The 25,969-nt window shown below is 63.7% G+C and overlaps 3 protein-coding genes across 4 annotated transcripts in view; 1 reads left to right on the top strand and 2 right to left on the bottom strand.

Annotated features, from left to right (window-relative positions):
• Window positions 1-396: 396 nt before the first annotated feature.
• On the bottom strand, window positions 397-3,775 carry TMEM269 (transmembrane protein 269). Of its 2 annotated transcripts, XM_053997623.1 has the most exons (7): window positions 3,625-3,775; window positions 2,695-2,736; window positions 2,188-2,335; window positions 1,132-1,229; window positions 898-1,041; window positions 625-825; window positions 397-544 (listed from the first exon to the last, which is right to left on the bottom strand). In XM_053997623.1, exons 1-7 carry the CDS (start codon window positions 3,647-3,649, stop codon window positions 435-437), a joined length of 768 nt encoding a protein of 255 aa, XP_053853598.1. In that variant the 5' UTR covers window positions 3,650-3,775; the 3' UTR covers window positions 397-434. The 2 variants fall into 2 exon arrangements, with proteins under 2 accessions (XP_053853598.1, XP_053853597.1); XM_053997622.1 differs by lacking the exon at window positions 2,695-2,736.
• A 2,270-nt stretch (window positions 3,776-6,045) lies between these two features.
• CELA3B (chymotrypsin like elastase 3B) lies at window positions 6,046-9,658 on the bottom strand. The gene is made up of 8 exons (XM_053997538.1): window positions 9,600-9,658; window positions 9,446-9,522; window positions 9,268-9,365; window positions 8,137-8,271; window positions 7,927-8,063; window positions 7,207-7,352; window positions 6,977-7,129; window positions 6,046-6,108 (listed from the first exon to the last, which is right to left on the bottom strand). Exons 1-8 carry the CDS (start codon window positions 9,640-9,642, stop codon window positions 6,091-6,093), a joined length of 807 nt encoding a protein of 268 aa, XP_053853513.1. The 5' UTR covers window positions 9,643-9,658; the 3' UTR covers window positions 6,046-6,090.
• A 3,054-nt stretch (window positions 9,659-12,712) lies between these two features.
• HSPG2 (heparan sulfate proteoglycan 2) overlaps window positions 12,713-25,969 on the top strand; it is a 41,561-nt gene continuing 28,304 nt past the window's right edge. The window contains exons 1-16 of the mRNA XM_053997518.1: window positions 12,713-12,772; window positions 17,327-17,456; window positions 18,290-18,373; window positions 18,809-18,918; window positions 19,004-19,062; window positions 19,678-19,838; window positions 20,032-20,157; window positions 20,675-20,917; window positions 22,044-22,163; window positions 22,237-22,368; window positions 23,272-23,416; window positions 24,528-24,676; window positions 24,756-24,902; window positions 24,966-25,129; window positions 25,199-25,375; window positions 25,739-25,935. Coding sequence (XP_053853493.1) covers window positions 12,713-12,772; window positions 17,327-17,456; window positions 18,290-18,373; window positions 18,809-18,918; window positions 19,004-19,062; window positions 19,678-19,838; window positions 20,032-20,157; window positions 20,675-20,917; window positions 22,044-22,163; window positions 22,237-22,368; window positions 23,272-23,416; window positions 24,528-24,676; window positions 24,756-24,902; window positions 24,966-25,129; window positions 25,199-25,375; window positions 25,739-25,935 — 2,204 coding nt within the window. The remainder of the gene's footprint in view (window positions 12,773-17,326; window positions 17,457-18,289; window positions 18,374-18,808; window positions 18,919-19,003; window positions 19,063-19,677; window positions 19,839-20,031; window positions 20,158-20,674; window positions 20,918-22,043; window positions 22,164-22,236; window positions 22,369-23,271; window positions 23,417-24,527; window positions 24,677-24,755; window positions 24,903-24,965; window positions 25,130-25,198; window positions 25,376-25,738; window positions 25,936-25,969) is intronic.

Below are 25,969 nucleotides of genomic sequence, written 5' to 3'. Positions count from 1 at the left end.
TGTCAGAAACCCTCTGGAAGTTTGATCAGCATCTTCCTACTCCCACCCAGGGAGTGCCTTCCTTATTTTTGGAGTGTGAACCTCCCTTTGTAATGAATTCCCACTGGGCAGTGTGAGCGATCCCTAAACTTCAGTTTCCTGTGCAGAGAAGAGCTTGGGGGTCTCTTGTCAGGGCAAACTCTGAATTTCCTGTTTGCCAAGGATTCGGAGGTCTCTGCTGTTGGTGTGGGGGGATGGGGGTTCCCTCCATTCCCTCCAAGGATAGGGATTTTGGGGCTTCCCTGAAGCTGAGCCTTTCTCTTTTTTTACCTTAGCAGGCTCCTTCTGCCACCCGGATTCAGTGGGAAGAGCGAAGGGAGGAAGCAGCACCCGAAGCAAGGACGAGGAGGATAAGGATGAGGATGAGGAAGGCTTTACTAGGCTCTAGGGAGGGCTCAGGCCTTGCAGCTCCAGAGGGCGAAGGGGAAGACGATGTAGGACGTGGCCCAGGCCAGGCAATAAACCGCAGCCACCGCCGTCGGTGCCAGCAGGACAGCCACCACCCCTACGGAGCGCGAGAGTCCTTGGGGATCTGCTCTCCCTCCCCCTTCACCGCCATCCCGAGAGCTTCATCCCCGTCCTTACCTCCAGCATAAACCAGTTTCTTCCAGAGCTGTGACTCCAGCACCCTGTCGTGGGGGTAGAAGCCGCAGTCGGCCATGAACAGGATCATGGCAGCGGCGGCGACGCGGAGCAGGGCCACGTGTCCCCCGGTGAGCAGGAAGGTGCTGGCCAGCAGCGCTGCGGCGTAGGGGCAAGGCAGCCCTCGGTAGGTGAAGGGGATCCCTGTGGGGTGTCAGGAGTTCAATGGGGGGGGGGTACAACCCCAAGCCCCCCACCCCCAGGGCCTCATCTTACCGCTGGAGAAGAAGCAGAGGCGGGCAAAGACGGCCAGCACGTAGGCGAGAGTCAGCAGAGCCCCCAGCACACCCTGGGGCTGCAGCAACAGCGCCGTGCCCAGCCCAAACGTGGTGAAATCGGCAAAGTCATCCAGCTTGGCACCTGTGGGGGCAGCGAGGGGCAGGTGCCAGGTGGGCACCGGGCACAGGGGACACCCCTGGGGTCAGCCCTGGGCCGGGGGGACGCACTCACCCAGTGCCGAGCAGGCGTCGAGCTGCCGGGCCACGGCCCCGTCGGCCAGATCCAGCAGGAAGCCCAGGAGCAGCAGCCAGCAGGAGTACTGGTATTGCCTGAGGGGGAACCCCCACTTCTCAGCCCCTGTTCCCCTCTTTTTCACCCCATTTCTCCTTTGTTTACCCCATCTATTGAGGGGGGAGGTAAGCCCAGCCACCAGGTTGGCCACAGAGAGAGCAAAACTGGGGTGATCTCCACTTTTCATCCTGTCTTTGCCCTATTTTCCCCTTTTTTCCAGCAGAAGCAGCATGATCCCCACATTGCAACCTGTTTTTTCTTTTTTCTTTTTTTTTTTTTTCCCATTTCCCCTTTTCCCCCACCCTCCACTTGCTTTGGATGGAGGAGAGCCTGACCTCAGAGGCTGGCAATGGCCAGAGCAGATCCAGGGTGACCCCTCACTTCCCAACTCTTTATCACCACATTTACACCTTTTTCAGCCTATTTCCTCCTTTTTCATCACATTTTCCCCATTTCCAGAAAAACTGGGGTCACCCTCACTTCCAACCCTCTTTTTCACCCCTTTTCAGCCCATTTCCTCCATTTCCTCCCTTCATCTATTCCTGATACAGAGGCCAAAGGTGAGGACCATGGAAAGAGCCAAACCACAGTGTCCCCCACTTTTCATCAACCTTTTCCCCCCTACTGCCCTGTTTTTCCAGCAAAACCTGGCTGGCCCCCACTTTTCTACCCAGTTTTCACCCTATTTCCGTCTTTCCTCCTCCCCTTTCCCCCTTTTTTCCAGCAAACCAGGGCAAACTATGCTTTTCTGCCATCTTTGCCCTCCCATTTCCCCCTTTTTCCTGAAAAAACAGGGTGACCCCCCCTTCTGTGCATATTTTTCACCACATTTTCTCTCTTTTTATCCCATTTCCCCCGTTTTTTTCCCCCACCTATTGAAGCTGCAGAGGCTGAAGGGGAGCCTGGCCACCACCTTGGCCACAGGGAGAGCACAACCAGGGTGACCCTCGCCCCCCCCGCCCCATTTTTCACCCCGTTTTTCCCAGTTTCCCCCACCTGTTGATGCTGCAGAGGATGGAGGAGAGCCCAGCCAGGAGGTTGGCCACGGAGAGCCCGTTGGCCGCGTTTTTCCGGAGGAATTCCAGTGCCCGGCCCCGTCCCGCTTGCTCACTCAGCACCAGCTTCTTGGTGGACTGGAAAATACCTACAACCCCCCACCGTGTTCCAACCAGGGAGGGGCTGCAGCCCCCCCAAAACATAGCAGGTTGGTGCAGGGGTTCCCCCTCCTCAAACCAAAATCCCCCAAAATCTGTTTAGGAAGCAGCAGGGGATTGATTTGTGCAAGCTCTGCTGCTGAGCTCCCCACCGGCGGCCAAAAAATGGAATAAAAGAGGCCAAAAAAGCAAAGAAACGAATAAAAGAACAATAGAATATAACAAAATAAAGACAAATTAAGCCAAACCCAAGCTTAGACTAAAAGCCAACCCCGGTTTAAGCTCTATGGATCTTATATACCTATCGGGCTAAGCTTTAGGGAAAGAATTTAAGGGTCCTGTCCTTTGCCCCCCGCCTTTGCCGTGTCCCAAAGCCAGGCAGATCCTTCATCTGAAAGAAAACAGGACGTCAGAGCAAGACAACCCCCCCGAGCCCCCTCAGAGCCCCCCCGAGCCGCTCCGGGCCGAGCCCGCGCGGGCTCATCGCCGGAATGCCTCCGGAACAGCTCCCCAGGTGGGAAAACCAGGAAGAGCCGCGGGAGAGCCGAGGTGTCGGGGGTCGGCGGCTCCGAGCGCCGCGGCGAGAGCGACCTTTGGACACCGCGCCCGGAGCCGCCGGCACGGGCTGAGCCGGGAAAATCCCCCCTGAGCCCGCGCGGGCGCTCCTGCCTCTGCCGGAACCAGGGATTTTTTGGGGGGGGGGGGCTGAGGCCGTGCTGGGTGCTGCGCCCCACCTTTTATCCCTTAATTTGGGGTGAGTTTGGGATCTTCGAAAACTAAATGTCGGGATTTGCCGTCCCTTCCCGGCGCCAGGCAGGATCGGGGCACCGGGAATGTTCCGGAGCTGTCGCAGCACCGGATCCAGGCACCTGTGAGCGTCACAGCACCCGGGCACAGCCGGGGCTCCCGAGCCCGCCCGCTCCTGGCGTTTCTCGCCCCAAAATCAAAGTGCCGGGATGGGAGGGAATTCCCTAGCACTGCGCCGCGCCCGCTGCTTTTATCACTGCTTTGGGGGAAAAGCAAGGTGATTTTGGTTCTTCCCAGGTGTGTTACGAGGGGGCTGCGCCCCCAGGGCTATCTCACCCCCCCCCAAGGCGCAGGGAAAAGGGGTTTAGCCACAGGAAATGCAAAGTTAACCTATTTTTGGGGGGCAATGCTTGTATTTTACAGTTTTCTGCCCCGATTACCCTAATTTTTCTACTAACCCCCGCCAAATGATGATTTTTAGGTATGGAGGGCACCTCGCAAAGGGGCCGAGTGGCATCCAGGTGACACTTACCGACCGGCGGCGACACCATCCACATGGCAGCGGCGGCTGTGGCAGCAGTGACAGTGACGTCCCGGCGAGGGGAAACTGAGGCAGGGGCCGCTCCGTGGGGCTCCGCGCGGTGCCGCGTTATATAAGGAAAAGCCTCTCGGGCTGAGTCACCCGGCGGGGGTGGGTCCGGCCAGAGGCCACGGACACGGACACGGGGGGTTCGCAGCCACTTGGCACCACCGGCGAGGGAGGAGCTGCCCCGGGGGGCCGGGGGACCATGCCAGGCTCGCGGTGCCCCTGCCAGCCTCCCAGCGCCCCTGCCAGCCTCCCGGTGCCCACGCCAGGCTCACAGCACCGGTGCCAGGCTTGCAGTGCTTGTGCCAACCCTGCAGCGCGGGTGCCAGGCTCGCAGCACCCGTGCCAGGCTCGCAGCACCCGTGCCCAGCCACAGCACTGGTGCCAGGCTTGCAGCACCCACGCCGTGCCTGCAAGAGCAGGACCAGGCTGGCAGCACCCATGGTGCACTGATAGCACCTGTATCACACTCACAGCACGGGTGTCTCACTGATAACACCTGTACAGGCTCACAGCACCCTTGTCACTCTGGTAACACCTGGATCAGTCTCACAGCACCAGTTCCAGGCTCACTCCTCACCTTCTCCAGGTCTGGACCACCCACGCCATGCTCACAGCACCTTTGCCAGCTTTGTAGCCCCTTCGGCAGGCTCGCATCACCCACACCCAGCTCATGGCACCCATCCCACACTCCAGCACCCATCCCACACTCCAGCACCCATCCCGCACTCATGGAACACATGCCTGGCTCTCAGAGCCCATCCCAGGATTGCACCATCCGTGCCAGGCTCACAGCACCCATATCCTGCTCACAACAGCCCGGCAGGCTCACAGTACTCACACCATGCTTTGTATTGCCCATGCCAGGCTCACAGTGACTCCCATGCTCACAGCACCCACCCCACACTCACAGCACCCATGCCAGGCCCACAGTACCCATGCCAGGCTCACAGCACCCATCCCACACTCACAGCACCCACCCCACACTCACAGCACCCACCCCACACTCACAGCACCCATCCCACACTCACAGCACCTATGCCAGGCTCACAGCACCCATTTCTCTCTCACAGCACCCATCCCACACTCACAGCACCCCTCCCTTTCTCACAGGACCTCTGCCAGGTGTGTGCCACCTGTATTTGTGCCGTGCTTCTAGCACCCACGGCAGCCTCACAGCATCCACACCAGTCCCATGACACCCACACCAGTCCCACAATGCCCACACAAGTCCCACAGCCCCCCGGCACTGCCACACTCCTGTCCCTGCACCCCACTGCCACCACAGGGTGATTGCACCCAAAAGGTGTCACCACCCAGTGCCATCCCACCAATAATTCACACCAGTGCCACCAGGGGTATGGCTGGTGCCCCCCACCCTCACCCCCTGTGCTGGGCTGGGTCACCTTTTCTGCCACCCTGGACCTGTGCCAGGTGGCCCCAACTTGTGCAAGGGTGTCACGAGCTGGGGGAGCTCGGCCTCCCCCTCCCCTGGAGCAAAGGGCCGGCGATAGCGAGGGGCTGCCGGGGCAGGCGACGCCGGGGCCACCACCGGGAGAGCAAAGGTCCCTGAGGACACAGTGACAAGGGGCCCATAAAACTTATACAGCCCTGGGGCTGGAATTTTCCACCCAGATCCCAGCGGGAATTGGGGGGTGCTGCAGAACCCATGGCTGTGGGTCCCTGGGTGGGGGGAGGGCCCCGGGGTGCCCGGTTGGGGGGTCCCAGGGTGCTGGTCACGGCGGGGGCGCCGGTGAAAGGGCTCTTTGTTCGCTGGTCACGCGCTGGTGCCGGCGGTTGCGAAGCGACGGCCAGGCCAGGAGGGCCACGGGCATGGGCGTCCAGCCCTGGGGCACCCCAAGGGGGCTGTCCCGCAGCCTCGGGGGGGCCCAGCCCCGTGGGGGGACAGGACGTCACTGGGTGCCCGTCACCGTGGCACTGGGGCCATCCCGGTGTCCTCAGGGCACCCAGAGCCACCGCACCAATGTGTCTTGGGGTGCCTTTGGCAGCAGGGTGCCCATGCCCATGGCATGGGGCACTTTGGGGTGCTTGGCATTGTGTCACCTCGGTGTCTGAGGCTACCCATCCCTCTGGCACCTGGGTACCCATCCCTATGGGATCTGTGTCTGAGGGTGCCATGGCACCTGTGGGTGTCTGGGCACCTCGCAGTGTCTATCCCCATTGTGTCTGAGTATCTCTGGGTGCCCATCCCTGTGACACTGGAGTGTCTCTGGGCGTCCATCCCCATGATATTGGGCACATCGGGGTGCTCCCAGTACTATCCACTGGTAATGGTGCAGCCCCTGCTGCCCCCAGACCCCTCCCCAGCACAGGGACACACTGGTGCCAGCAGTTGGTGGTTTATTTGCCCAATGCCAGGCCAGGGGGTCGATGACAAGGACGCTGCCATGCTCAGTGGTCTCTCATGGTCTGGAAGGGAGAAGCTTCTAAGACAGGAGGACAGGATCCCAACACCCTGACACCCCAACACTCTAATAACCCAACACCCTGGCACCCCATCACTTCAGCCCTATGGCATCCCAACGCCCCAAGAGCCTGGCACACCAGTGCCCAGCACCTCAGCACCCCAGCACCATGGTTCCCCAGGACCCAGAGCCCTGGTACCCCATTGCCTTGACACCCCAATTCCCTGGCACCCCAGAACCCAGCACCCTGGTACCCCATCACCCCCGAGCTCTGGCAAACTGTTGTCCTGGCAGCCCAGCAACCTGGCACCCCAGGGACCTGGTGCCATTGACTCTCCATTGTCCTGGCATCCCAGCAATTCAGGGTGCCTGTGCCCAACCACACCAGTGCTGTGGCACATCTGTGCCCTGGTGCTTTGGCATCCCACTGCCCTGGCACCCAGCACCCTGCTACCCTGGCACTTCAGCTTCCCAGCACCCCAGAGCACTTTTGCCCTGGCACTGTGGCACTGACACCTGGTACCTCAGCACCATGGCACCCTGACAGTCCCATCCTCTGGTACCCCAGCATCAGAGCACCCCAACACTCTGCACCCCAACAACCTGGTGCACCAATACCCTGGCACCATGGCAGCCCAGCAGCCCAGCAGCCTTGCCCCTTTTCCCCCTGGTGCCCTGGAACCCCAGCACCCCAGAGTCCTGCTACCCCATTGCCCTGGCACCCAGCACCCTGATATGGCATCCCAATTCCCCGGCACCATGGTAGCCAAGTTCCCTGGCATCCTGACACCATGATGTCCCAATTCTCTGGCACCCTTGCACCCTGACAACCCAGTATCCCATTCCCTGTCCCCCTGGCAGCCTGTGTCCACCTCTGCAATCCAGTCCTCGAAGGCAGACACGCGGGTGAACACGGTGGGTTTCTTGGCAGCATTGCAGCCCAGGGCCGACACGAAGCTGGCGATGCCATGGACCTCCCAGGTGCCATCCTCAGCCTGGCAGTTCAGGGGTCCCCCGGAGTCGCCCTGAGGTGTGGGATGAGGCTGGGTCAGCACCACAGGGGGCCCGGGATGTGCCCCCCTCCCCCTGGCGCAGTACCCACGTTGCATCCGGCCTTCTCGGCGCCGCCGGCACAGATCATGGTTTGGCGGATGGCCAGGGCCCCCCACCAGTCGGGCTGGGTGCAGTGCTCATAGTCCACCACGGGCAGCTCTGCCTGCTGCAGCCGGTCCGGCAGCGACCCCCCAGCTGTGGGATCAGAGCACCCCGGGGTGTGCCTACAGCCCTCCATCCATCCATCATCCATCCAACATCCATCCATCCATCCATCCATCCATCCATCCATCCCTCATCCATCCATCCATCCATCCATCCCTCATCCATCCATCCATCCATCCATCCATCCATCCATCCATCCATCATCCATCCATCCATCCATCATCCATCCATCCATTCTTCCATCCTTCCACCCCTCCATCCCTCCAACCATCCTTCCACCTCCCCATTCATCTCCTCATCTGTTCTTCCATCTCTCCACCCAACCCTCCCTTACCTCCCCATCGCACCATCCCTTCAACCATCTCCCTGACCATCCCTCCCTCCATCTCCCCATCCCATCCATCCCATCTATCAATCCCTGTATTCATCCCCTGTGTCCAACCAATTCTCATCCACCCCTCATCCCCTCCCTCCATCTCCCCCACCGTCCCCCATTTCTCCCTCCATCCTCCCAACCACTTCCCCATCTATCCCTCCGTCCACCACCCCGGCCTGTGCTGGGTGTCCGCCCGTGGCTGCCCTCCCTCCCGCTGCCCGCACGCACTGGTGAGCCGTCCCCAGCCGCTGAGCACGCAGGGGTACCCGTTGGGCAGGACGGAGCCGGCGGGCGGCAGCCGCCCCACCTGCACCTCCGCCGAGAGCGCGGCCGGGCGCTGCAGCTTCATCAGGGCGATGTCATTGCTGCGTGGAGACACGGGTCAGAGGGGCGGCCGGGGGGGCACGGCGTCCCCAGCCCCCCAGGGACCCCGCTCACCCGCAGGCCGCGCAGAAGCTGAGCCACTTGGGGTGCACGAAGATGTCGTCGGAGTTCACGGGGATGCGCTGCTCGGGGCCCTCCCCGGCGCTCATGTCGTACTCGCCCAGCACCACCTGGTACGTGAGGGATTCGCTGCCGGGAAAGGGGTGGGGGTCAGAGCGTGCGGCCCTCCCTCGGCATCTCTCCTGCACCCGGGACCCTTTCACGCACCCAAACGTTCTGCCCTGCACCCTAAATCCCTGCCCTGCACCACTCCATGCACTAAATCTGCACCCAAACTCACCTCTCTGCACCCTCAACCCCATCTCCTCTGCATCCTGAACCTCTTCCTACACCCAAAGCTCCCGCCCTGCACCCTGAACACCCTCCTTGCACCTTCCCATGCACCCACCCTGAGCCCAAACCCACCCTCCTGCCCTCTGAGCCCCCTCCCTGCGCCCATCCTGCACTGCACGTCATCCCTGCACCCACTTTGCACTTTTCACCCCATCCATGCACTCCTTCATGCATGTGGCAACCCCTCCCTGCACGGTGAATGCCCTCCCTGCTCCCAGAACCCCGTCTTGTACTCAGGACTCCCTCCCTGCACCCCTCCTGTTCCCAGGACCCCCCTGTACCCCCATGAACCCTCTCCATGCACCCAGTCTTGCACTCCTGCATTCCCCTGCACCCCTCCTGCACCTCAGCACCCACCCGCACTCTCTCCATGCGCTGTCCCTGCACCTCCCTGCACCCTTGCACCCTTCTGCATCCATCTGTGCACCGCAGCACCCATCCCTGCACCCCACGTCCCCTCCTGCACCCATCCCTGCACCTTGCACTCCTCCTGCAGCCCTTCTGCACTCCTTTCACCCCGAACTCCACTACACCCACCTCTCCAACCTGCACCCTTCCCTGCACCCCTCCTGCACTGACCCCTGCACCCCCCCATGCACCCCTCCATGCACCCCTCCATGCACCCCTCCCTGCACTCTGGCGCCCTTCTGCACCCTTCCTGCACCATCCCTGCAGCCCACACCCACCCCTGTATCCAACGCCCACTTCTGCACCCCAACACCCATCTCTGCACCCCGCATGCAGCTCTCTGCACTCCTCCCTGCACCGCAGCCCCCGGCCCGGTGCCCTCACGAGATGCAGTGCGCGGCCGTCATCACCCAGTTGGCGGCGATCAAGGTGCCCCCGCAGGTGTGGTGGAAGGTGCCGTTCCGCTCGTACTGCAGCGAGATCTGGGGGGGAGACACCGCTGGGTGCCACCGTCCTCCCGCACGGGTGCCACTGCCCGTCCCCCGTCCCCCTGTCCCCTCACCTGCCAGGGCCAGCTGTAGGGCTCCGCATCTTGCCCATTGACCACCCGGGGGTCCGGCAGTACCGCGGCGTGAGCACCTGCAGGACACGGCACCGTCACCCAGCGGGCACCCAGCCGAGCCTGGGGACACGGGGGGGCTCAGGGGACACCTCACCGCCGGCCACCAGCAGCAGGACGAGGCTCAGCATCGCAGCCATGGCTCAAGTGTGGCTGTCCCGGGCGCCTGCCGGCCTTAAATCCCCGCCGGTATTGGGAGCCCCCAAGGGCAGCCCTGGGAATGGGCACCCGGTGCCCAGCTGGGTCTTGGGGAGGGGTTAAACATTAACCTTGGCTTTGGGGGGACGTGGCACTGACACCCGGCCAGTGGGGACCCTACAGATCCCAAACCCCCTGTCCCTGCTGCTGCTACTGCCTCTGTACCCTCAGAGTGCTCCATGTCCACCGCATACCCTCTGGTCCCCCAGTGCCCCCCACAGTCCCTCTAACTGCTCCCGTGCCCCCCTTAGCCCCGATGACCCACCCCCCGTGCCCCACATAGTCCCCATACCTCTCTGTGCCCCCCATAACCCCCACAGTCACCTCTGTGCCTCCCAGAGCCCCTACGACCCCCCTGTACCCTCATAGTCACTATAACCACCCCGTGCCCCCCACAGCCCCCCTATTCCCTGTGCCCCTGGTGGCCCCCTCAGGCCCCTCTGGCCCCCATACATCACTCCCCACCCCCTGGGCCCTTGAGCTCCCAAGCCCCTACAACCACCCCTGTCCCCCCATATTCCCTGTGCCTTTGGTGTGCCCATATGGCCCCTATAGCCTTCATGGGCTCAGTGCCCCATATATCCTCCCCTGCTGGACCCCCAGAGCCCCTACAACCATCCCAGGTGCCCTCCATAGTCCCCAGGCCCTTGGTGTCCCCATATGGCCCCTATGGCCCCCATAGACCCCATGGACTGTATGGCCCCATATATCCCTCCTCCCAGACCCCATAGCACTTCCAACTACCCCTGTGCCCCCAGAGCTCCCCAATCACCTCTGCTGCTCCCATAGCCCCTTCCAACCAGCCTTGTGTCCCCCATATCGCCCATGTTCCCATACAGCCCCTGTGGCCCCCATATACACCCCCCCCAGAGCCCATGGTCCCTGTGCCCCCCACATTCCCGGTGCCCCTGGTAGCCCACTCTGACCCCCCTGGCCTCATATACAGCCCCCATGCCCAAACCCATAACCCTTACAATCACCCCCTAGACCCTTTAAACCCCTGTGCCCCCATACCCCCCCTATATCTGCCATGCTTCTTGTGTTCCCCATATACCCCCTATGCTGTCCTGTGCCCCAATAACTCCCACAGCCCTCCTACACCCCTATAGGCCCCTCCATATCATTTTATGACACTTTATGCTGTCCCCCATAGACCCTACAAACCTCAGTGTCCCCATAACCCCTCGCCTCTGGTACCCCTATAGCCCCTACAGCTCCCCTGTGCCCCCATAGTGCCCTCTCTACAGCCCTGGTACCCCCATAGCTCCCCTCTATGCCCCTTCATAGTTCCTATAGTTCCCCCATAGCCACACTCCCCGGTACTCCCAGAGCCCTGTAACCACCCCCCCACCATGTCCCCCATTGCTCCCAAACTTCCTCACATGCCTGGAGGGCTGTGGGGTCCCCACGCACCCCAGAACCCTCGTGGAAGTTCCCACAGGAGTCTTCCATGCCCCTCCAGTGTCCCCACACACTCCCAGGACCCTGTAGAAGTTCCTAGAGGTGACCCCTGTGTCCCCATAAAAGTTCCCAGGGGTGTCCCAAGGTGTTCCCATGTCCCTGTAAAAGTTCCCAGGGGTGTCCCAAGGTGTTCCCATGTCCTTGTAAAAGTTCCCAGGGGTGACTCCCATGTCGCCCCGTGTCACCATAAAAGTTCCTGAAGGTGCTCCACAGTGTCCCCACGCACCCCCGTGGCATCCTGCAACTGTCCAGAGGTGGCCCCTGTGTCCCCACACACCCCTGTGTCCCCGTAAATGTTCCTACAGGTGCTCCATGATGTCCTGCACCCCATGTCCCTGTAAAAGTTCCCAGGGGTGTCCCCACCCACCCCTTGGTCCCCATAAAAGTTCCCAGAGGTGCACCCCCGTTCTCCTCCCACACCTGTGTTCCCATAAAGTTCCCAGGAGTGTCCCACGGTGTCCCCACACAGCCACGTGTCCCTGTGCAAATTCCCACAGCTGCCCCATGGTGTCCCCATGCACCTCTGTGTCCCAGGAGAGGTTCCCAGGAGTGTCCCACGGTGCCCCCACGCACCCACGTGTCCCAATATAGGTTTCCAGAGGTGACCCGTGTACCCCCATGTCCCCACGCACTCTCATGCCCTCCTGAAAGTTCCCAGGGGTGTCCCCCCGTGTCCCCACACCCCCCGTGTCCCAGTTTAAGTTCTCAGAGTTGTCCCCTCTGTCCCCCCGTGTCCCTGCAAAAGTTTCCAGGGCTGTCCCCCATATCCCCGTACCCCAGTGCAAGTTCCCAGGGGTGTCCCAAGGTGTCCCGGCACGCCCGGGTGTCCCCCTGTGTCCCCCTGTGTCCCCCTGGTGTCCCTGCAGGGGTTCCCAGGGGTGTCACCCGATGTCCTCACGCATCCCACGTCCCAACGTAAATTCTCAGAGCTTCTCCCCGTGTCCCCCTGCAACTTCTGCGTCTCCCTGTGAACGTTCCCAGGGGTGTCCCCTGTGTCCCAGTGCAAGATCCCAGAGCCGTCCCACGGTGTCCCTGCGCCCCTCCGTGTTCCCCGTGCCCTCCCGTGTCCCTGCAAATGTTCGCGGGGGTGCCTCCCCGTGTCCCCTCGTGTCCCTGTCGAAGTTCCCAGGGGTGTCCCACGTGTGTCCGTGTCCCTGTACAAGTCCCCAGGGGTGTCCCACGTGTGTCCGTGTCCCTGTACAAGTCCCCAGGGGTGTCCCGCGGTGTCCCTGCGCCCCCGTGTCCCCCCCCGTGTCCCTGTACAAGTCCCCAGGGGTGTCCCGCGGTGTCCCTGTGCCCCGCGTGTCCCCGCTGACGCTGCCCCGCGTCCCAGCGCCAGTTCCCAGGGGTGTCCCCGTGTCCCAGCGCCAGCTCCCGACGCTGTCCCGCCGTGTCCCCGTTGCCGCCCCGCCGTGTCCCCCGCGGGCGCGCGCTGCGCGGCCCCGCCCCGCGGGCCGGGGGGGCCGGGGGGGGGCGGGGCGGCCCCGGGGCGGCGGCGCGGCCGGAGCGGAGCGGAGCGAGCGGAGCGATCTCGGCGGGGCCGCGGCGGCGATGGGGCGGCGGGGCCCGGCGGCGCTGGGGACCCTCCTGCTGCTGGGGACCCTCCTGGGGGTGAGTGGGGCCGGGGGCCCGGCAGCGCGGGGGGCCGGGGGTCCCCTCGCCGAGCTGGGAGGTCCCGGAAAGGAGTTGGGGGGCCCGGAGTTGGGGTCCCGCGAAGGAGTTGGGGATCTCTAAAGGATTTGGGGTACCTGAAGGGAGCTGGGGTCTCTACCCCTGGACTTGGGGTCTCTTAAAGGAGCTGAGGTCCCTTGCAGGAGTTGGAGTCCCCCCACGGAGCTGGGATCCCCGAAAGGAGTCAGGGTCCCGGAGCTGGAATTCCTTGTCGGAGCTGAGGTCCCCTACAGGAGTTGGGGTCCCCGGAGCGGGAATTCCTTAGAGCAGTTGTGAGCCCCCTGTGGTTTTGGGATTCCTTAAAGTACTTGGGGCCCTTAAAGGAGTTGGGGTCCCCACACGATTTTGGGATCCCCTAAAGGATTTGGGTACCACGGAGCTGCGGTCCCCTGAAGGAGTTGGGGTCCCCTAGACGAGTTAGCAACCCCTCCCCGGAGTTGGGGATCCTTCTAGGAGTTGGGGTCCCCCACAGAGTTTGTGTCTCTCGGAGGATTTGAGGATCCTTGTTACCACGGAATTGAGGTCCCCCAGGACACCAAGGAGATGTGGGGGTCCCTGTTCCTTAAGGGATTGGGGGTCCCCCCTGTACCAGGGGATTCCTGGCACCCTGCCCCCCTCTCTAAGGGACTGGGGGTCCCCCCTGTACCAGAGCCACGTGGAGACCCCAGAGCCCACCCTGTCCCATCTGGGAATTGCAGTGTCCCCCCAAAGGAGAGGTGGGGTCCCTCTCCCCATGCCCTGTCCCATCTGGGAATGGGGTGCATGGGGACTCCCTGCCTGTCCTCTATGGGGCTTGAGGTCCCCCAGGGACTGGGGGTACATGGGGGCGCCCATCCCTATTCCCCTGGGGTCCCCATGACCCCCATGTCAGGGCCCCAGTTGGGGGGGGGTTTCCATCACCCCACCCTGTTCCTTCAGGGAATTGGGGTCCCCCGTGACCCCAGAGAGGGGATGGTTCCCATCACCCCATAAAGCCACTCATGGTGGTCCAGCCCCCCCGCCTCGCCCCCACACCCTGCCATGGGTGGGGGTCACTTATAGGGGCACTTATATCCTGCTTTTGGGGTGCCCCCCCCCCCCCGTCCGCGCCCTCACCCCATCCCCCGCCCCAGCTAAATTTAAAGGGTGATGGTGGCGCCGGTCACCCTAAAAATAACCGTCCCAAAATACCCCCCCGGGGGGGGGCGCTGCGTCTGGGGGTGCCCCTGGGGGGGTCCCCACCCTGCTGGGGGCAGTGGGGCAGGGGGTGACACCTCTGGGTACCCCCCGGGGAGGTGCAGGGGGGTTTGCGCCGTGGGGCTGCGCACTCCCGATTTACGGGGGGGGGTCCCTCAGTGGGGTGCGGGGGGGACGGCGAGGTGGAGGGGCAGGGGGTGGTTTGGGGTTGGGCGGGTGCCCGGGGTGGAGAACAGAGGGGGCCTTGTGCTCGGGGCCGTGCTGGCAGCGCGGCCCCCCCGCTGTCCGTGGGGCTCCCACCCACGTCCGGGGGGGCCGGCGGGGACAAAGGGGGGGATCCCCGCTTTACAATCCCCCATCCCCCATTCTACTGAGGCACATGGGGGGATCTGGGGACCGAGCACCCCAATAACCCCCCTGGCCGGGATGCCGGGCCGTACATCCCCCTACAAACAGGGTGTGGGGGGGGGTTCCCACGCGGCCCACGGAGGGGTTTGGCGTAGGGTGGGGCATGGGGGCGCCACCCCCGAGGGCTGCGAAGAGTTAATTTGGTGGGGGGGAAGGGGAGGGCGAAGCAGGAATGTGCGATAAGATCACCCTGCCCGGGGGGAAGGGCTGGGGAAGGGGGGGACACCCCACGCACACCTCCCGCGCTCCTGCACACTCGTGTGCCCGGGGCACGCATGGGGGGGGGCACGGCCACGGCAGCTTTGGGGGGCCCCGCGCTGCTGGGGAGGCTCCTGTCACACCTGGGGGCACGTGGGGGCATTTGGGGACACCTAGGGGCATTTGGGGCTACCTGGGGGCATTTGGGGCCGCCTGGGAGTACTCAGGGCACTCGGGCACCCTCCGGGCCCTCAGCGCACATGGCCTCTTGCCTTCGGCTCTTTCCCATCGCCAAAGATGGCCCGGCTGGGATGAGGGGGAGGAGGAGGAAGGCGGGGAGGAAGGTCAGCTCAGCTGGGTCCTTTGCCAGGACTTCTGGGTTTCCCCCTCGCCATGAAAACCCGACACTCCCCCAAAAAGCCTTGTTATCCCACCAAAAAACCTACTTCCCCAAAAATTTCCCCGAAAAAATCTGTCTATGCCCCCCAAAAAAACCCACCTCCACCCCCATATCCATGTCCCCCCCAACCCTTTTCTGCCCCTAAAAAAACCCCGTAACCCTTCCCCCAAAAATCCATTTTCCCCCCCAAAACCCATCAACCACCCACAACTCATCTCCACTCTCCGAAACCCATCTCCCTCCCCAAAAAACCCATCACCCCCCCATCAGTATCCCCCCAGAAAATCACCCCCCCCAAAAACAAAGCCTCCCCTCCAAAACCGCCGGGATCGGCCCCCCCAGTCCGAGTCCTTTCGGGATAAATTAGGCAATGCCAGCAGGGAGGAATGCAGGGGGGCAGGGCAGACACATATTTGGGGCCCCCCTGCCTGCCCGGCTGTGGCTTTGACCCTGCAGCTGTTTCACCCCCAAATCCCGGGGGCGGCTGGCGGGGGGGGGGGGAGGGGGAGAGCAGCTGCCTCTGCCCCCCCCCGGGACCAACATCCCACCAGCTGTGCTGGCAGCCCCCCCAAATCCCGGGGTGACCCCATCCTCCCAAACTGGAGGTGGCTCGGTCCTTGGGGACCCCCGGGAGGGGGGAGGAAGGTTTTTTCATGGGGGAAATACCTTTTAGCATGACCTTGGGGGAACAATAAGCCGGGGGGGACTGCTATTAATATCCCCCCCCGGTTATTATTCTTGTGCTGCGTCACCTCCTCTTCCTCACCCGGATGAATTAACGGGGGGGGCACATCCAGATTTGGGGGCCACTTCAAGATTTGAGGAGCCACATCCAGATTTTCGTGAGGGAACATCCAAACTGGCGGGAGCAGACATTCAGATTGGCGGGGCACACCCGAATAAAGGGGGTTTGAGGTGTTCCCCGAATTTGGGGTGCAGTTTGGAAGCGGGAGGTGGGCAGGGTGGTGCTTCCTCAACCTCCTCTTCCTCGCCCCCCTTCCCCCAGCTTTTCCCCAGGGTGCGGGGCAGGATTTGGGCCGGAGAGTGGAAAATGTGAGCGGCGGCGGGGCCGTGGCGTCCGGCCGGGCGCGGTGCCCCGGCGGCAGCGGGGGGGACCCGGGTGTCCGGGGGGGCCCAGGCGTCCGGGGGTGCGGGGCCGCGGCGCGGAGAGGCTTCCGGTAACCGGAGAGGGGGATTGTCCCCGACCCTGCGCGGACACCGCCGGACACCCGACACGCAGCTGCCCTTCCTCCGGCCGGGCTGGGGCTGCGGCTGGGGCCGAGCACCCACGGGCTCGGTGCGCGAGTAGGGGGCGATTCCAGGGCACCCAGGGGCTGGCACCCACGGGCTCGGTGCGCGAGTGGGGGGCGCGGTGGCAGAGCCCCCGCACACTCGGCGCGTGTGCGCGGCTGCGGGGGCTGAGCAGCCCCACGTGTGGGGACAATGGCAGAGCACCCACACGCGGCGGGGTACACGTGTGGGGATGTGGGGCCGAGAACCCACACGCTCAGTGCACATCTGGGGAGCTGCAGAGCCACCCCAAGCACACACGGCCTCGTGCCTCAGTTTCCCCGTGCATGGGGAGCCTGACACCCACGAGGGGCCTCCCCAGCCAGAAGCCTTGGGGTGTTGGGTCCTCCCACCCGTGTGGCCGCGTGCCCGGTGTCCCCCCCTTGTCCCCCCGTGTCCCGTCCCCCCCAGCGCCCGCCTAATCCCCCGGCGCTTGTTTGCACAGCAAAGTGCTGCTGCGACGGATTCCTGCCGGGGCCGGGGCGGGGGCACCCGCGGCGCCGCACACGCGTGTGCCCGGACCCGCGGGCACCGGGGCACACCCGGCTGGGGCACACGCGCGGGTGTGGCGGTGCCGGTGTCCGCGCACAGTCACCTGTCGGTGGCTGCCGCGCTGTGCGCGCTCACACGCGTCCCCGCGTCGGCTCCTGCGTGTGGCAGTGCAGGCGTGTCCCCGTGTCACTGAACACGCCCGTCCCCGTGTCACTGCACGCGTGGAGCAGTGTAAACGCGCGTGCACGCGCTTCCCGTGCCGCTGCACACGCGTGTGCACACCGGGCTCCCTGGCACACGCCCCAGTGCCTGCACACGCGCGTCTCGGTGCCGGCGATCCCGGTGCAGGCGGTCCCGGTGCCGGCGGTCCCGGTGCCGGTCGGGGCAGGAATGCTGAGGGTGTGTGATGAGCTCATCCCCCTCCCTTTTCCCGGTGACGCCACCGCACAGCCACGCACCCCCACCCCCGTCCCCCCCCGGGGTGACGTGTCCCGCGGGTGGCCCCATCCCATGGTGGCCCCATCCCCCAGGTCACCGGCGGTGCCCGCGGCTGGGCCGACGCCTTCCCCGAGGACACAGTGGCCGATCACGTCGGGGACACGCAGGGACGGCGCTACTACCGGCACCTGTCAGATGACGAGGACCTGGTGGCCTCTGGAGGTGAGGGGACCCCAGGGGGCACCAGGGTGGGTGGGAGGGTAGGTCCTGATGCCACCCTGGGTGCCACTTGCACAGTCCCCACTGCGGATGGCACTGGGACCTGGTGGTAAAGTGGCATTGGGTGGGTCGGTGCCACCAGGAGTGGGAGTCACTTTGGCTGAATGTCACTGTGGTTTGACATGAATGGTGTCACCAGGTGGGAGGTGTTACCATCAGTTGGTGCCACCGTGGGTGCCACCACTGTCCCCGCTGCAGATAGGAATTGGACCTGATGGCATCCAGCACTAAGGTGGCACTGGAGATGTGGGTGCCACCTTGGATGCTGCCTGCACTGTCCAAGGCACCATGTCCTTGGACCTGGTGGCATCTGGCGGTAAGGTGGCACTGGGTGGGTGGATGTCACTGTGATCGAGTGCCACTCGTGCTGCTCCCATCACAGATGCCACCAGGATTTGGTGGCAGCCAGTGGAAGGTGGCAGCACGTGGGTGAGCATCACCGTGGGTGAATGTCACCATGAGTGGGTGCCACCGTGGGTAGATACCACCCTGGGTGCTCCCATGTCGTCCCCAGGGCAGATGGCACTAGGACCTGGTGTCATCTGGCAGTAAAATGTCACCAGTGGTGGCTACCATGGGTGTGTGTGGCACATGTAGATGCCCCTCTGGTGCCAACACATGATCCCCATCATGGATGGCACTGGGATCTGGTGGCATTTGGTGGCAAATGTGGCACTGGGTGCCACCATGATTGGGTGGGTGTCACCGTGGGTGGGTGTCCACACATGTGGGGGTCCCCGCGGGCGGGTGCCACCCTCACACTGTGCCCACGGCAGATGGCAGCGGGGAGGATGGCAGTGGTGTTCCCTGGCCACCGGCAGTCACAGCCATGACTCCCAGCAGCGGGCTGGCACCCACCGGTAAGGGGACACTGTGGATGGCACCTGGCCCTGGGCTGGTCCCCGCTGGCACCGCTCTCAACCTCTGTCTCCTCTTCATCCTCCTCCTTCCTCTTCCTCCTCCTCCTCCTCGGGGGCAGCGCCCGGGCCCCGCCCCGCGCCCGCGGGCATGGTGGTGGCTGAGCCCGAGGACAACCCCCCGATCAGTAAGTGACACTTTTTGGGGACCCCCCTTTTGCTGCACCCCCACTTTTCTTCCTCCTGTGCTTTATTGGGTGGGATCCCAATCACTGGGGGGGCACACAGCTGGGGAGCAAGAGGAACATCTGGATGGGAGGGTCACAGCTGGGTGAGGGTCACAGGGGGGGATTTTTTGGGTGTGCAGGTGCCGCCCCCCCCACCCCCCCCCCCAGTTTTGGCACCCCACCCCCCAACTTTGGCACCCCCCACCCCCAGTTTATTTCCGGGCGCTGGTGAACTTCACCCGCAGCATCGACTACAGCTCACGGCTGGAGGACCCTGACTCCGAGGAATTTCGGGAGATTTCTGAGGCCGTGGTGGATACGGTGAGGACTGTGGGGATTCAGGGGGTGCTGGGGTGGGGGGCACCCATGGGACCATTCTGACCCCCCATTTTCTGCCCCCCAACAGCTGGAGTCAGAGTATTACAAAGTGCCTGGGGAGCAGGTGGTCAGCGTGGTCTTCATCAAGTGAGTGGGGGGGCCTGGGGAGCTTTGGGGGGGCTTGGGGGGGTCTAGAGGGGCTTATAGAGTTTGGGAGGGCCAAGAGGGTTTTGGAAGGTCAGGAAAACAGGTGGGGCAGAGGGGCCTGGGGGAGCAAAGCATCATCTGGGGAGATTTTGGGGTGCAATGAGGAAGTTTTGGGATGCAGCAAAGAGCTTTTAGGAGTGCAGGGAAGTTTTGGGGATGATGGAGATGTTTGGAGGTGATGGGGCAGATTGGAGGTGAAGAGGCTTTTGGGGTGCAATGACGAGATTTTGGGGTGCAATGAGGAAGTTTTGGGGTGCAATGAGGGGCTTTTGGGAGGACAGAGAGGTTTTGTGGGTGTTGGGGTGGATTGGAGGTGATGGAAATGTTTTGGGGTGCAAAGAGGGGTTTTTGGGTTGCAGTGAGGATGTTTCAGGGTGCAGTGAAGAGCTTTTGGGAGCGCAGGAAGTTTTTGGGGTGACGGAGTCATTTGGAGGTGATGGGGTGGATTGGACGTGATGAGGATTTCTTGGGGTGCAGTGTGGACGGTTTGGAGGCTCAGGGCTGATTTGGGGGTGCAGTGTGGCAGTTTTGGGATGCTGACCCCTTGTCCCCCAGGCAGCTGGACGGGGACGTGTTCGTGGAGCTGGATGTGGGCTCAGAGGGGAACGGGGACGAGGCGCAGCTCGAGGGGGTCCTGCGGGACCTGCTGGCCGGCGGCTCCATCGCCTCCTACCTCACCTCCCCCCAGGGCTTCCAGTTCCGTCGCCTGGGAGCTGGTGAGCCTGGGAGGGGCTCTGGGGGGAGTCTGAGGGGCTTTTGGGGTGCTCTGGAGCAGCTTGGGGCCGGGGGGCTCAGAGCACCACATCCCAACTCATGTTACTCTGCTGGCTCTCATGTCTGACCAAATTCGGGGGGGGGGTATATATTTCGGGGTGACCCCCTGATCGTGTGCCCCCTCCCCGGCTGCAGTGACCCCCCAGCCACGCGCCTGCACCGTGGAGGAGTTCTCCTGTGGGAGTGGGGAGTGCGTGGCCTTGGAATATCGCTGTGACCGCCGGCCCGACTGCCACGACGCCTCCGATGAGGAGGGATGTGGTGAGGCAGCTCTGCACCCCCAGAACCTCCTCTGTCCCCACCAACGCCCCCTGCCCACATTCCCCACCCCATGGCCCTGACACTCCCTCTCTGCACCCCCTCTCTTGCCTATAACCCTCTTATACTCTCCTTCTGCACCCCCACTTCCCCCTTTAACCCCCTGCCCCCTATTTTACCCCTACACCCCCATGAACATTCCCTGCAACCCCTTTTTCCCATATACCCCCTTATACTATACTTCCCACACCCCTTTTGCCCAGTATACCCCTCTATACCACTCTGCATCCCCATTTCTCACTTTAATCCCCCTGCACCCCAGTTTTATCCCTATGCCCCCATAAACACTCCTCACACCCCCTTTTTTCCCCCCATATAATGCCTCTGCACCCCATTTTGCCCCTACAGCCCCCCATAAGACCCCCTTGCACCACTCTCCTCCAGACCCACCCAGACCCACCCTCTTCACCCCCACTCCCCCCTAAGTCCCCCCCATAACCCCCCTTTTATCTGCCCCCAGAGCCCTCCCCACGGCCACCCCCCAGCACCGCCCGCCCGGCCACCACGCGCCCGCTGAGCACCGTCCCCGCGGGCACCACCCCAGCGTCCCCCCTGCGCCCCTTCACCCCACGTCCCCCAAAACCGGCGGCCGGGGGGTGCCAGGGGGGCGAGGCCGCCTGCAGGGACGGGCGCTGCGTGCCCCGGGACTACCTGTGTGACGGAGAGCGCGACTGCGCCGACGGCTCCGACGAGGACGCCTGCGGTGGGTCCTGGGGGGCAGCGAGGCTTTGGGGGGCTCTACCTGCGCTTCAGCAAAGCCTCGGGCGCGGCGTCCCATGGCAAACTGCAGTCCATGGCTTGGGCAGGTTCACTCTGTGCTGGGCTGGGAACTGGCTGATGGCTGGGCCCAGAAGTGCTGGGAGATGGTGCAGTTGGAGTCTGGCCACCAGGTGTGTCCCCCAGGGATCAGTGGTGGGCCCAGTGCTCTTCAATGTCTTTACTGATCAGCTGGGTGAGGGCATTGAGATCCACACCAAGCTGGGTGCGAGCGTGGATCTGCTGGAGGGTCAGGGCTCTGCACAGGGACCTGGACAGGCTGGATCCAAGTGATGAATCCATCGATGTGAGGTTTAACAAGTCCAAGTGCCGGGTCCTGCACTTCGGCCACAACAACCCCTGCAGCGCTCCAGGCTGGGGACAGAAGGGCTGGGCAGCAGCCAGGCAGAGAGGGACCAGCAGGGACTGATGGACAGCAGGCTGGACATGAGCCAGCCGTGTGCCCAGGTGGCCAAGAAGGCCAATGGCTCCTGGCCTGGATGAGGAATGGCCTCCCGTGGCCAGCAGGAGCAGGGCAGTGATTCTTCCCCTGCACTCGGCACTGCTTGGGCAGCACCTCGAGTGCTGTGTCCAGTTCTGGGCCCCCCAATTTAGGAAGGACATGGAGGGGCTGGAGCGTGTCCAGAGAAGGGCAACAAGGCTGGTGAGGGGTCTGGAGCACAAGTCCTGTGAGGCTGAGGGAACTGGGGGAGCTCAGGGGGGCCCTTACTGCTCTACAACTCCCTGACAGGAGGGGATGGCCCAGTGGGGGTTGAGCTCTACTCCCAGAGGTCTAGGAGCAGGATGAGAGGACACAGCCCTAAGGTGTGCAGGAGAGGTTTAGGCTGGACATTAGGAAGAAGCTCTACACAGAAAGGGTGACTTGGCACTGGAAGAGGCTGCCCAGGGAGGTGGTGGAGTCACCGTCCCTGGAAGTGTTTAAGGAAAGCCTGGAAGTGGCACTCAGTGCCATGGTCTGGGTGACAAGGAGGTGTTGGGTCATCAATGATCTCAGAGTTTCCAACCTAACTGATTCTGGGATTCTGGGTGCTGACCTGCCCCGTGCCCCGCAGGCACCCCGTCCCCCTGCGAGCCCAACGAGTTCAAGTGTGACAACGGGCACTGCGCCCTCAAGCTCTGGCGCTGCGACGGCGAGAACGACTGCGGCGACGGCTCCGACGAGAGCGACTGCCGTGAGTACGGGGGCTCGGGGACATGTGTGGGGACACGGGGACACAGCTGACACCGTGCTGTGACCTCCTGCAGCCACCAAGGCGCCCGGCGCGGTGTGTGGGCCAGCGGAATTCCGGTGCGTGTCCAGCGGGAGCTGCATCCGAGCCAGCTACCAGTGCGACAGGGAGCCCGACTGCCCCGACCGCAGCGACGAGGTTGGATGTGGTGAGTGACACCGGAGGGGACACTCGGCAGGCAGGGGACATGGGGACCAAGGCTGGGCTGAGGATGCTGTGCCGGGGGTGCTGTGCCAGAGATGCTGTGGCGCCAGGACAGGGACACTGTGCCCAAGCTGTCCTCGGGATACAGGGCTGTGTCAGAGCTGTGCCAGGGACCCTTTGCTGTGACACCAGGCTGGGGACACTGCCCAGGGGCCTTGTGCCATAGCAGAGGGCTGGGGATATTGTGTCATGGTACCAGGCTGGTGACACTGTGCCTGGGGACATTGTGCCATGGCACGGGGCTGGGCACTCTGTGCCCGAGCTGGTGCCACAGGACCATACTGGGGACACTGTGTCCCGGTCCCTGTGCTGTGGCACGGTGCTGGCCGCCACACTGGGGACAGTGCCACACCACACTGCCTGTGTCGTGGCACCAGGCTGGGGACCCTGTGCTGGGAGCTTGGCCCCAGGTGGTGCCATGCTGGGGACATGTCACAGAACCAGGTTGGGTATCACACTGGGGACCTTGTCCCCAAGCTGGACTGGAGACACAGTGCCAAAGAACCCGTCCCTGGGTGGGTCTGGGGTGGTGGTGACAGTGTCCCCATCTTCCAGTGGTGCCACACAGAGCAGATGGTACCAGTGGCAGTGACAATGACAGGGTGGCAGTGGCAGTGTCCCAGTTCCCTGGGGTGCTAGCAGGGCAGGTGGTGCCAATGGCAGTGGCGGTCCAGAATGACAGGGGTGACAGTGACAGTGTCCTTGACACCTGGGGTGGGTGGTGACTGTGTCAGTGGTAGTGGCGGTGCAATGATGGAGTGGCGGTGGCAGTGTCCCTGTCCCCCGGGGGTGCTGTGCGGTGTGGGTGGTGCCGGTGGCGGTGACAATGACTGGGTGGCGGTGGCAGTGCCCCCACAGGTGGTGACGCTGCCGCGGGAGTCGGTGAGGGCGGTGCCAGGCCAGACCGTCACCTTCACCTGTGTCGCCACCGGCGTCCCCACCCCCATCGTCACCTGGCGCCTGAACTGGGGACACACCCCCAGCAGCCACAGGTGGGCGGGGCAGAGGGCGGGGCCTAAGGGGTGCTGGTTGCTGATTGGAGGAAGGGGCGTGGCTTGCCATGGGACGAACTTGTGATTGGGTGTAGTCTGTGATGGGAGGAGCTTCTGTTTGGGGTGGGGTCTATGTGGGCGGGGTTTGTTGGGGCTGAGTTGGTGGGGCAAGCCTCGGGGCGGGGCTTCTGTGCAGGGTGTGGTCTATGTGGGCGGACTTTGGGGTAAATGGGCGTGGCTAACAGCCGTGTGTGTCCATAGTGGGCGGTGCTTGTGCAATGGGCGGGACTTGAGATTGGGGCGGGGCCGGGGTGTAAGCCGGTCGGTCAGAGGGAATGGGCTCCTGTGCTGGGGCCGGGCACTGGGTGTGCGGGGCACTGGGTGTGCGGGGCACTGGGTGTACAGGACACTGGATGTGCGGGGCACTGGGTGTGCGGGGCACTGGGTGTGCAGGGCACTGGATGTGCAGGGCACTGGGTGTGCGGGGCACTGGGTGTGCAGGGCACTGGGTGTGCAGAGCACTGGGTGTGTGGGGCAATAAGTGTGCAGGGCACTGGGTGTACTGGGTGTGCAGGGCACTGGGTGTGTGGGGACACTGGGTGTGTGGGGCAATAGGTGTGCAGGGCACTGGGTGTGTGGGGACACTGGATGTGCAGGGCACTGGGTGTGCGGGGCACTGGGTGTGTGGGGCAATAGGTGTGCAGGGCACTGGGTGTGTGGGGACACTGGGTGTACAGGACACTGGGTGTACAGGACACTGGGTGTACAGGCACTGGGTGTACAGGACACTGGGTGTGCAGGGCACTGGGTGTGCGGGGCACTGGGTGTACAGGACACTGGATGTGCAGGGCACTGGGTGTACAGGACACTGGGTGTGCGGGGCACTGGGTGTGCAGGGCACTGGGTGCACTGGGTGTGCAGAGCACCGGGTGTGCCGGTATCAGGTGGTGTGAGTGTGCAGGGCACTGGGTGTACAGGCTATTGTTTGTACTGGATGTGCAGAGCCCCAGGTGTGCCAGGTGCTGCGTGTGCTCTGCACGGGGTGTGTGTGGCTCCTGGGTGTGCCGGGCTCCACTTGTGCCAGGCTCTGGGTAGCAAACGTGCCCCACAGGGTGTCGATCGTGAGCGAGGCTGGGCAGGGCACCCTGACTATCCGGGACGTGAAGGAAGCTGATCAAGGCGCCTACACCTGCGAGGCCATCAACACCCTGGGCATGGTGTTCGGCATCCCTGACAGCATCCTCACTGTCACCCGCCCCGGTGAGCGCCCTCTCCCCCCTCCGTGCCACCAGTGCCACTGTGGCACTGTCACCTTCACCCGCTGTCTCATCTCCCACAGGGCCATGTCCCGAGGGCCACTTCCAGGTGACAGGGACATCCCGCTGCTTGCCCTGCTTCTGCTTTGGCGTCACCACCTCCTGCCGTGCCACCACCCGGCACCGCCACCGCCTCCACCTGCGCTTCAACCGCCCCGACGACTTCAAGGGTGAGTTGTGGGGACAGGGGACGGGGCAGGGGACACAGCAGGGGCTGAGCGCTTTCCTTGCAGGTGTCAATGTGACGGTGCCAGCAGCGCCATCCGCACCGGTGCTCTCGGCCACCCAACTCCACGTGGATGTGGGCACTGAGGAATTCCAGCTCCTGGACCTGTCCCGCCGCTTCCTGGCGCTAGACGCCTTCTGGGCACTGCCAGAGCCCTTCCTTGGGGACAAGGTGATGCCGGGGTGGGGTCAGGGCTGGGCACAGCAGTGGCATGGCCGCTGACAGCCCGCTGTGTTCCAGGTGGACGCCTACGGGGGAGCGCTGAGTTACGGGGTGCGGTACCGGCTGGGCCGGGGGCCCCCTGAGCCCACCGCCCACCCCGACCTGCTGCTGCGGGGCCACGGGCGGCAGCTGCGGGCGCGTGCCGGTGACACCCAGCCAGACATTCTCAACCAGCGGCACGTGCCCCTCACCGAGGTGGGTGTGAGAAGGGATGGTGATGGTGGTGGCAGGGAGGTGATGCCGGTGGTGATGGATGAGTGATGGTGGTGATGGTGGGTGATGATGGTGGTGGTGGTGGGTGATGCAGGTAGGGGGTGGGTGGCACTGGTTATACTGGTGGGTGGGTGATGCCAGTGGAGATGGGTGCAGTGTGTAGTGGCAGGTGGGTGACTCCAGGGATGGGATGGAGATACTGATGAAGGGTGGGTGATACCGGTGGTGGGTGGGTGATGCTGATAGCAGTGATGCTGATGATGGTCACTGATGCCAGTGGTGGCAGGTGGGTGATGCCATCATTACCATCATCCTGCTGTGACACTGCTGTCACCGTCCTGGCAGGACCACTGGGAGGACGAGCAGGGTGCCCCGGTGAGCCGGGAGCTGCTGCTGCTGGTGCTGCAGGGGCTGGAGGGCATCTTCATCCGGGCGGTGTATGACGGGCGCATGGCCAGTGTGGGGCTCAGCGACGTGGCCATGGACATCACCAGCACTGCGGACACCGGCCTGGGGCCGGCTGGCGACATCGAGGAGTGCAGGTGAGCACTGGCAGCAAGGTCACGGGCTCAGTGC

The sequence above is a fragment of the Vidua macroura genome, chromosome 23, assembly GCF_024509145.1.
Source record: "Vidua macroura isolate BioBank_ID:100142 chromosome 23, ASM2450914v1, whole genome shotgun sequence".
Classification (NCBI taxonomy): domain Eukaryota; kingdom Metazoa; phylum Chordata; class Aves; order Passeriformes; family Viduidae; genus Vidua; species Vidua macroura.
This window is presented reverse-complemented; position numbering and strand designations above follow the sequence as displayed.

Coding starts and splice junctions, on each gene's coding strand:
- TMEM269 (XM_053997623.1), bottom strand. CDS start 3,649: ATGTGGATGGTGTCGCCGCCGGTCG. Junction 2,336..2,694: donor GGACACGGCAAAGGCGGGGG/GCAAAGGACAGG, acceptor GGGGGGTTGTAG/GTATTTTCCAGTCCACCAAG. Junction 545..624: donor GAAACTGGTTTATGCTGGAG/GTAAGGACGGGG, acceptor CGCGCTCCGTAG/GGGTGGTGGCTGTCCTGCTG.
- CELA3B (XM_053997538.1), bottom strand. CDS start 9,642: ATGGCTGCGATGCTGAGCCTCGTCCTGCTGCTGGTGGCCGGCG. Junction 9,523..9,599: donor CCTGCTGCTGGTGGCCGGCG/GTGAGGTGTCCC, acceptor CGTGTCCTGCAG/GTGCTCACGCCGCGGTACTG. Junction 8,272..9,267: donor ACGGCCGCGCACTGCATCTC/GTGAGGGCACCG, acceptor CTTTCCCGGCAG/CGAATCCCTCACGTACCAGG.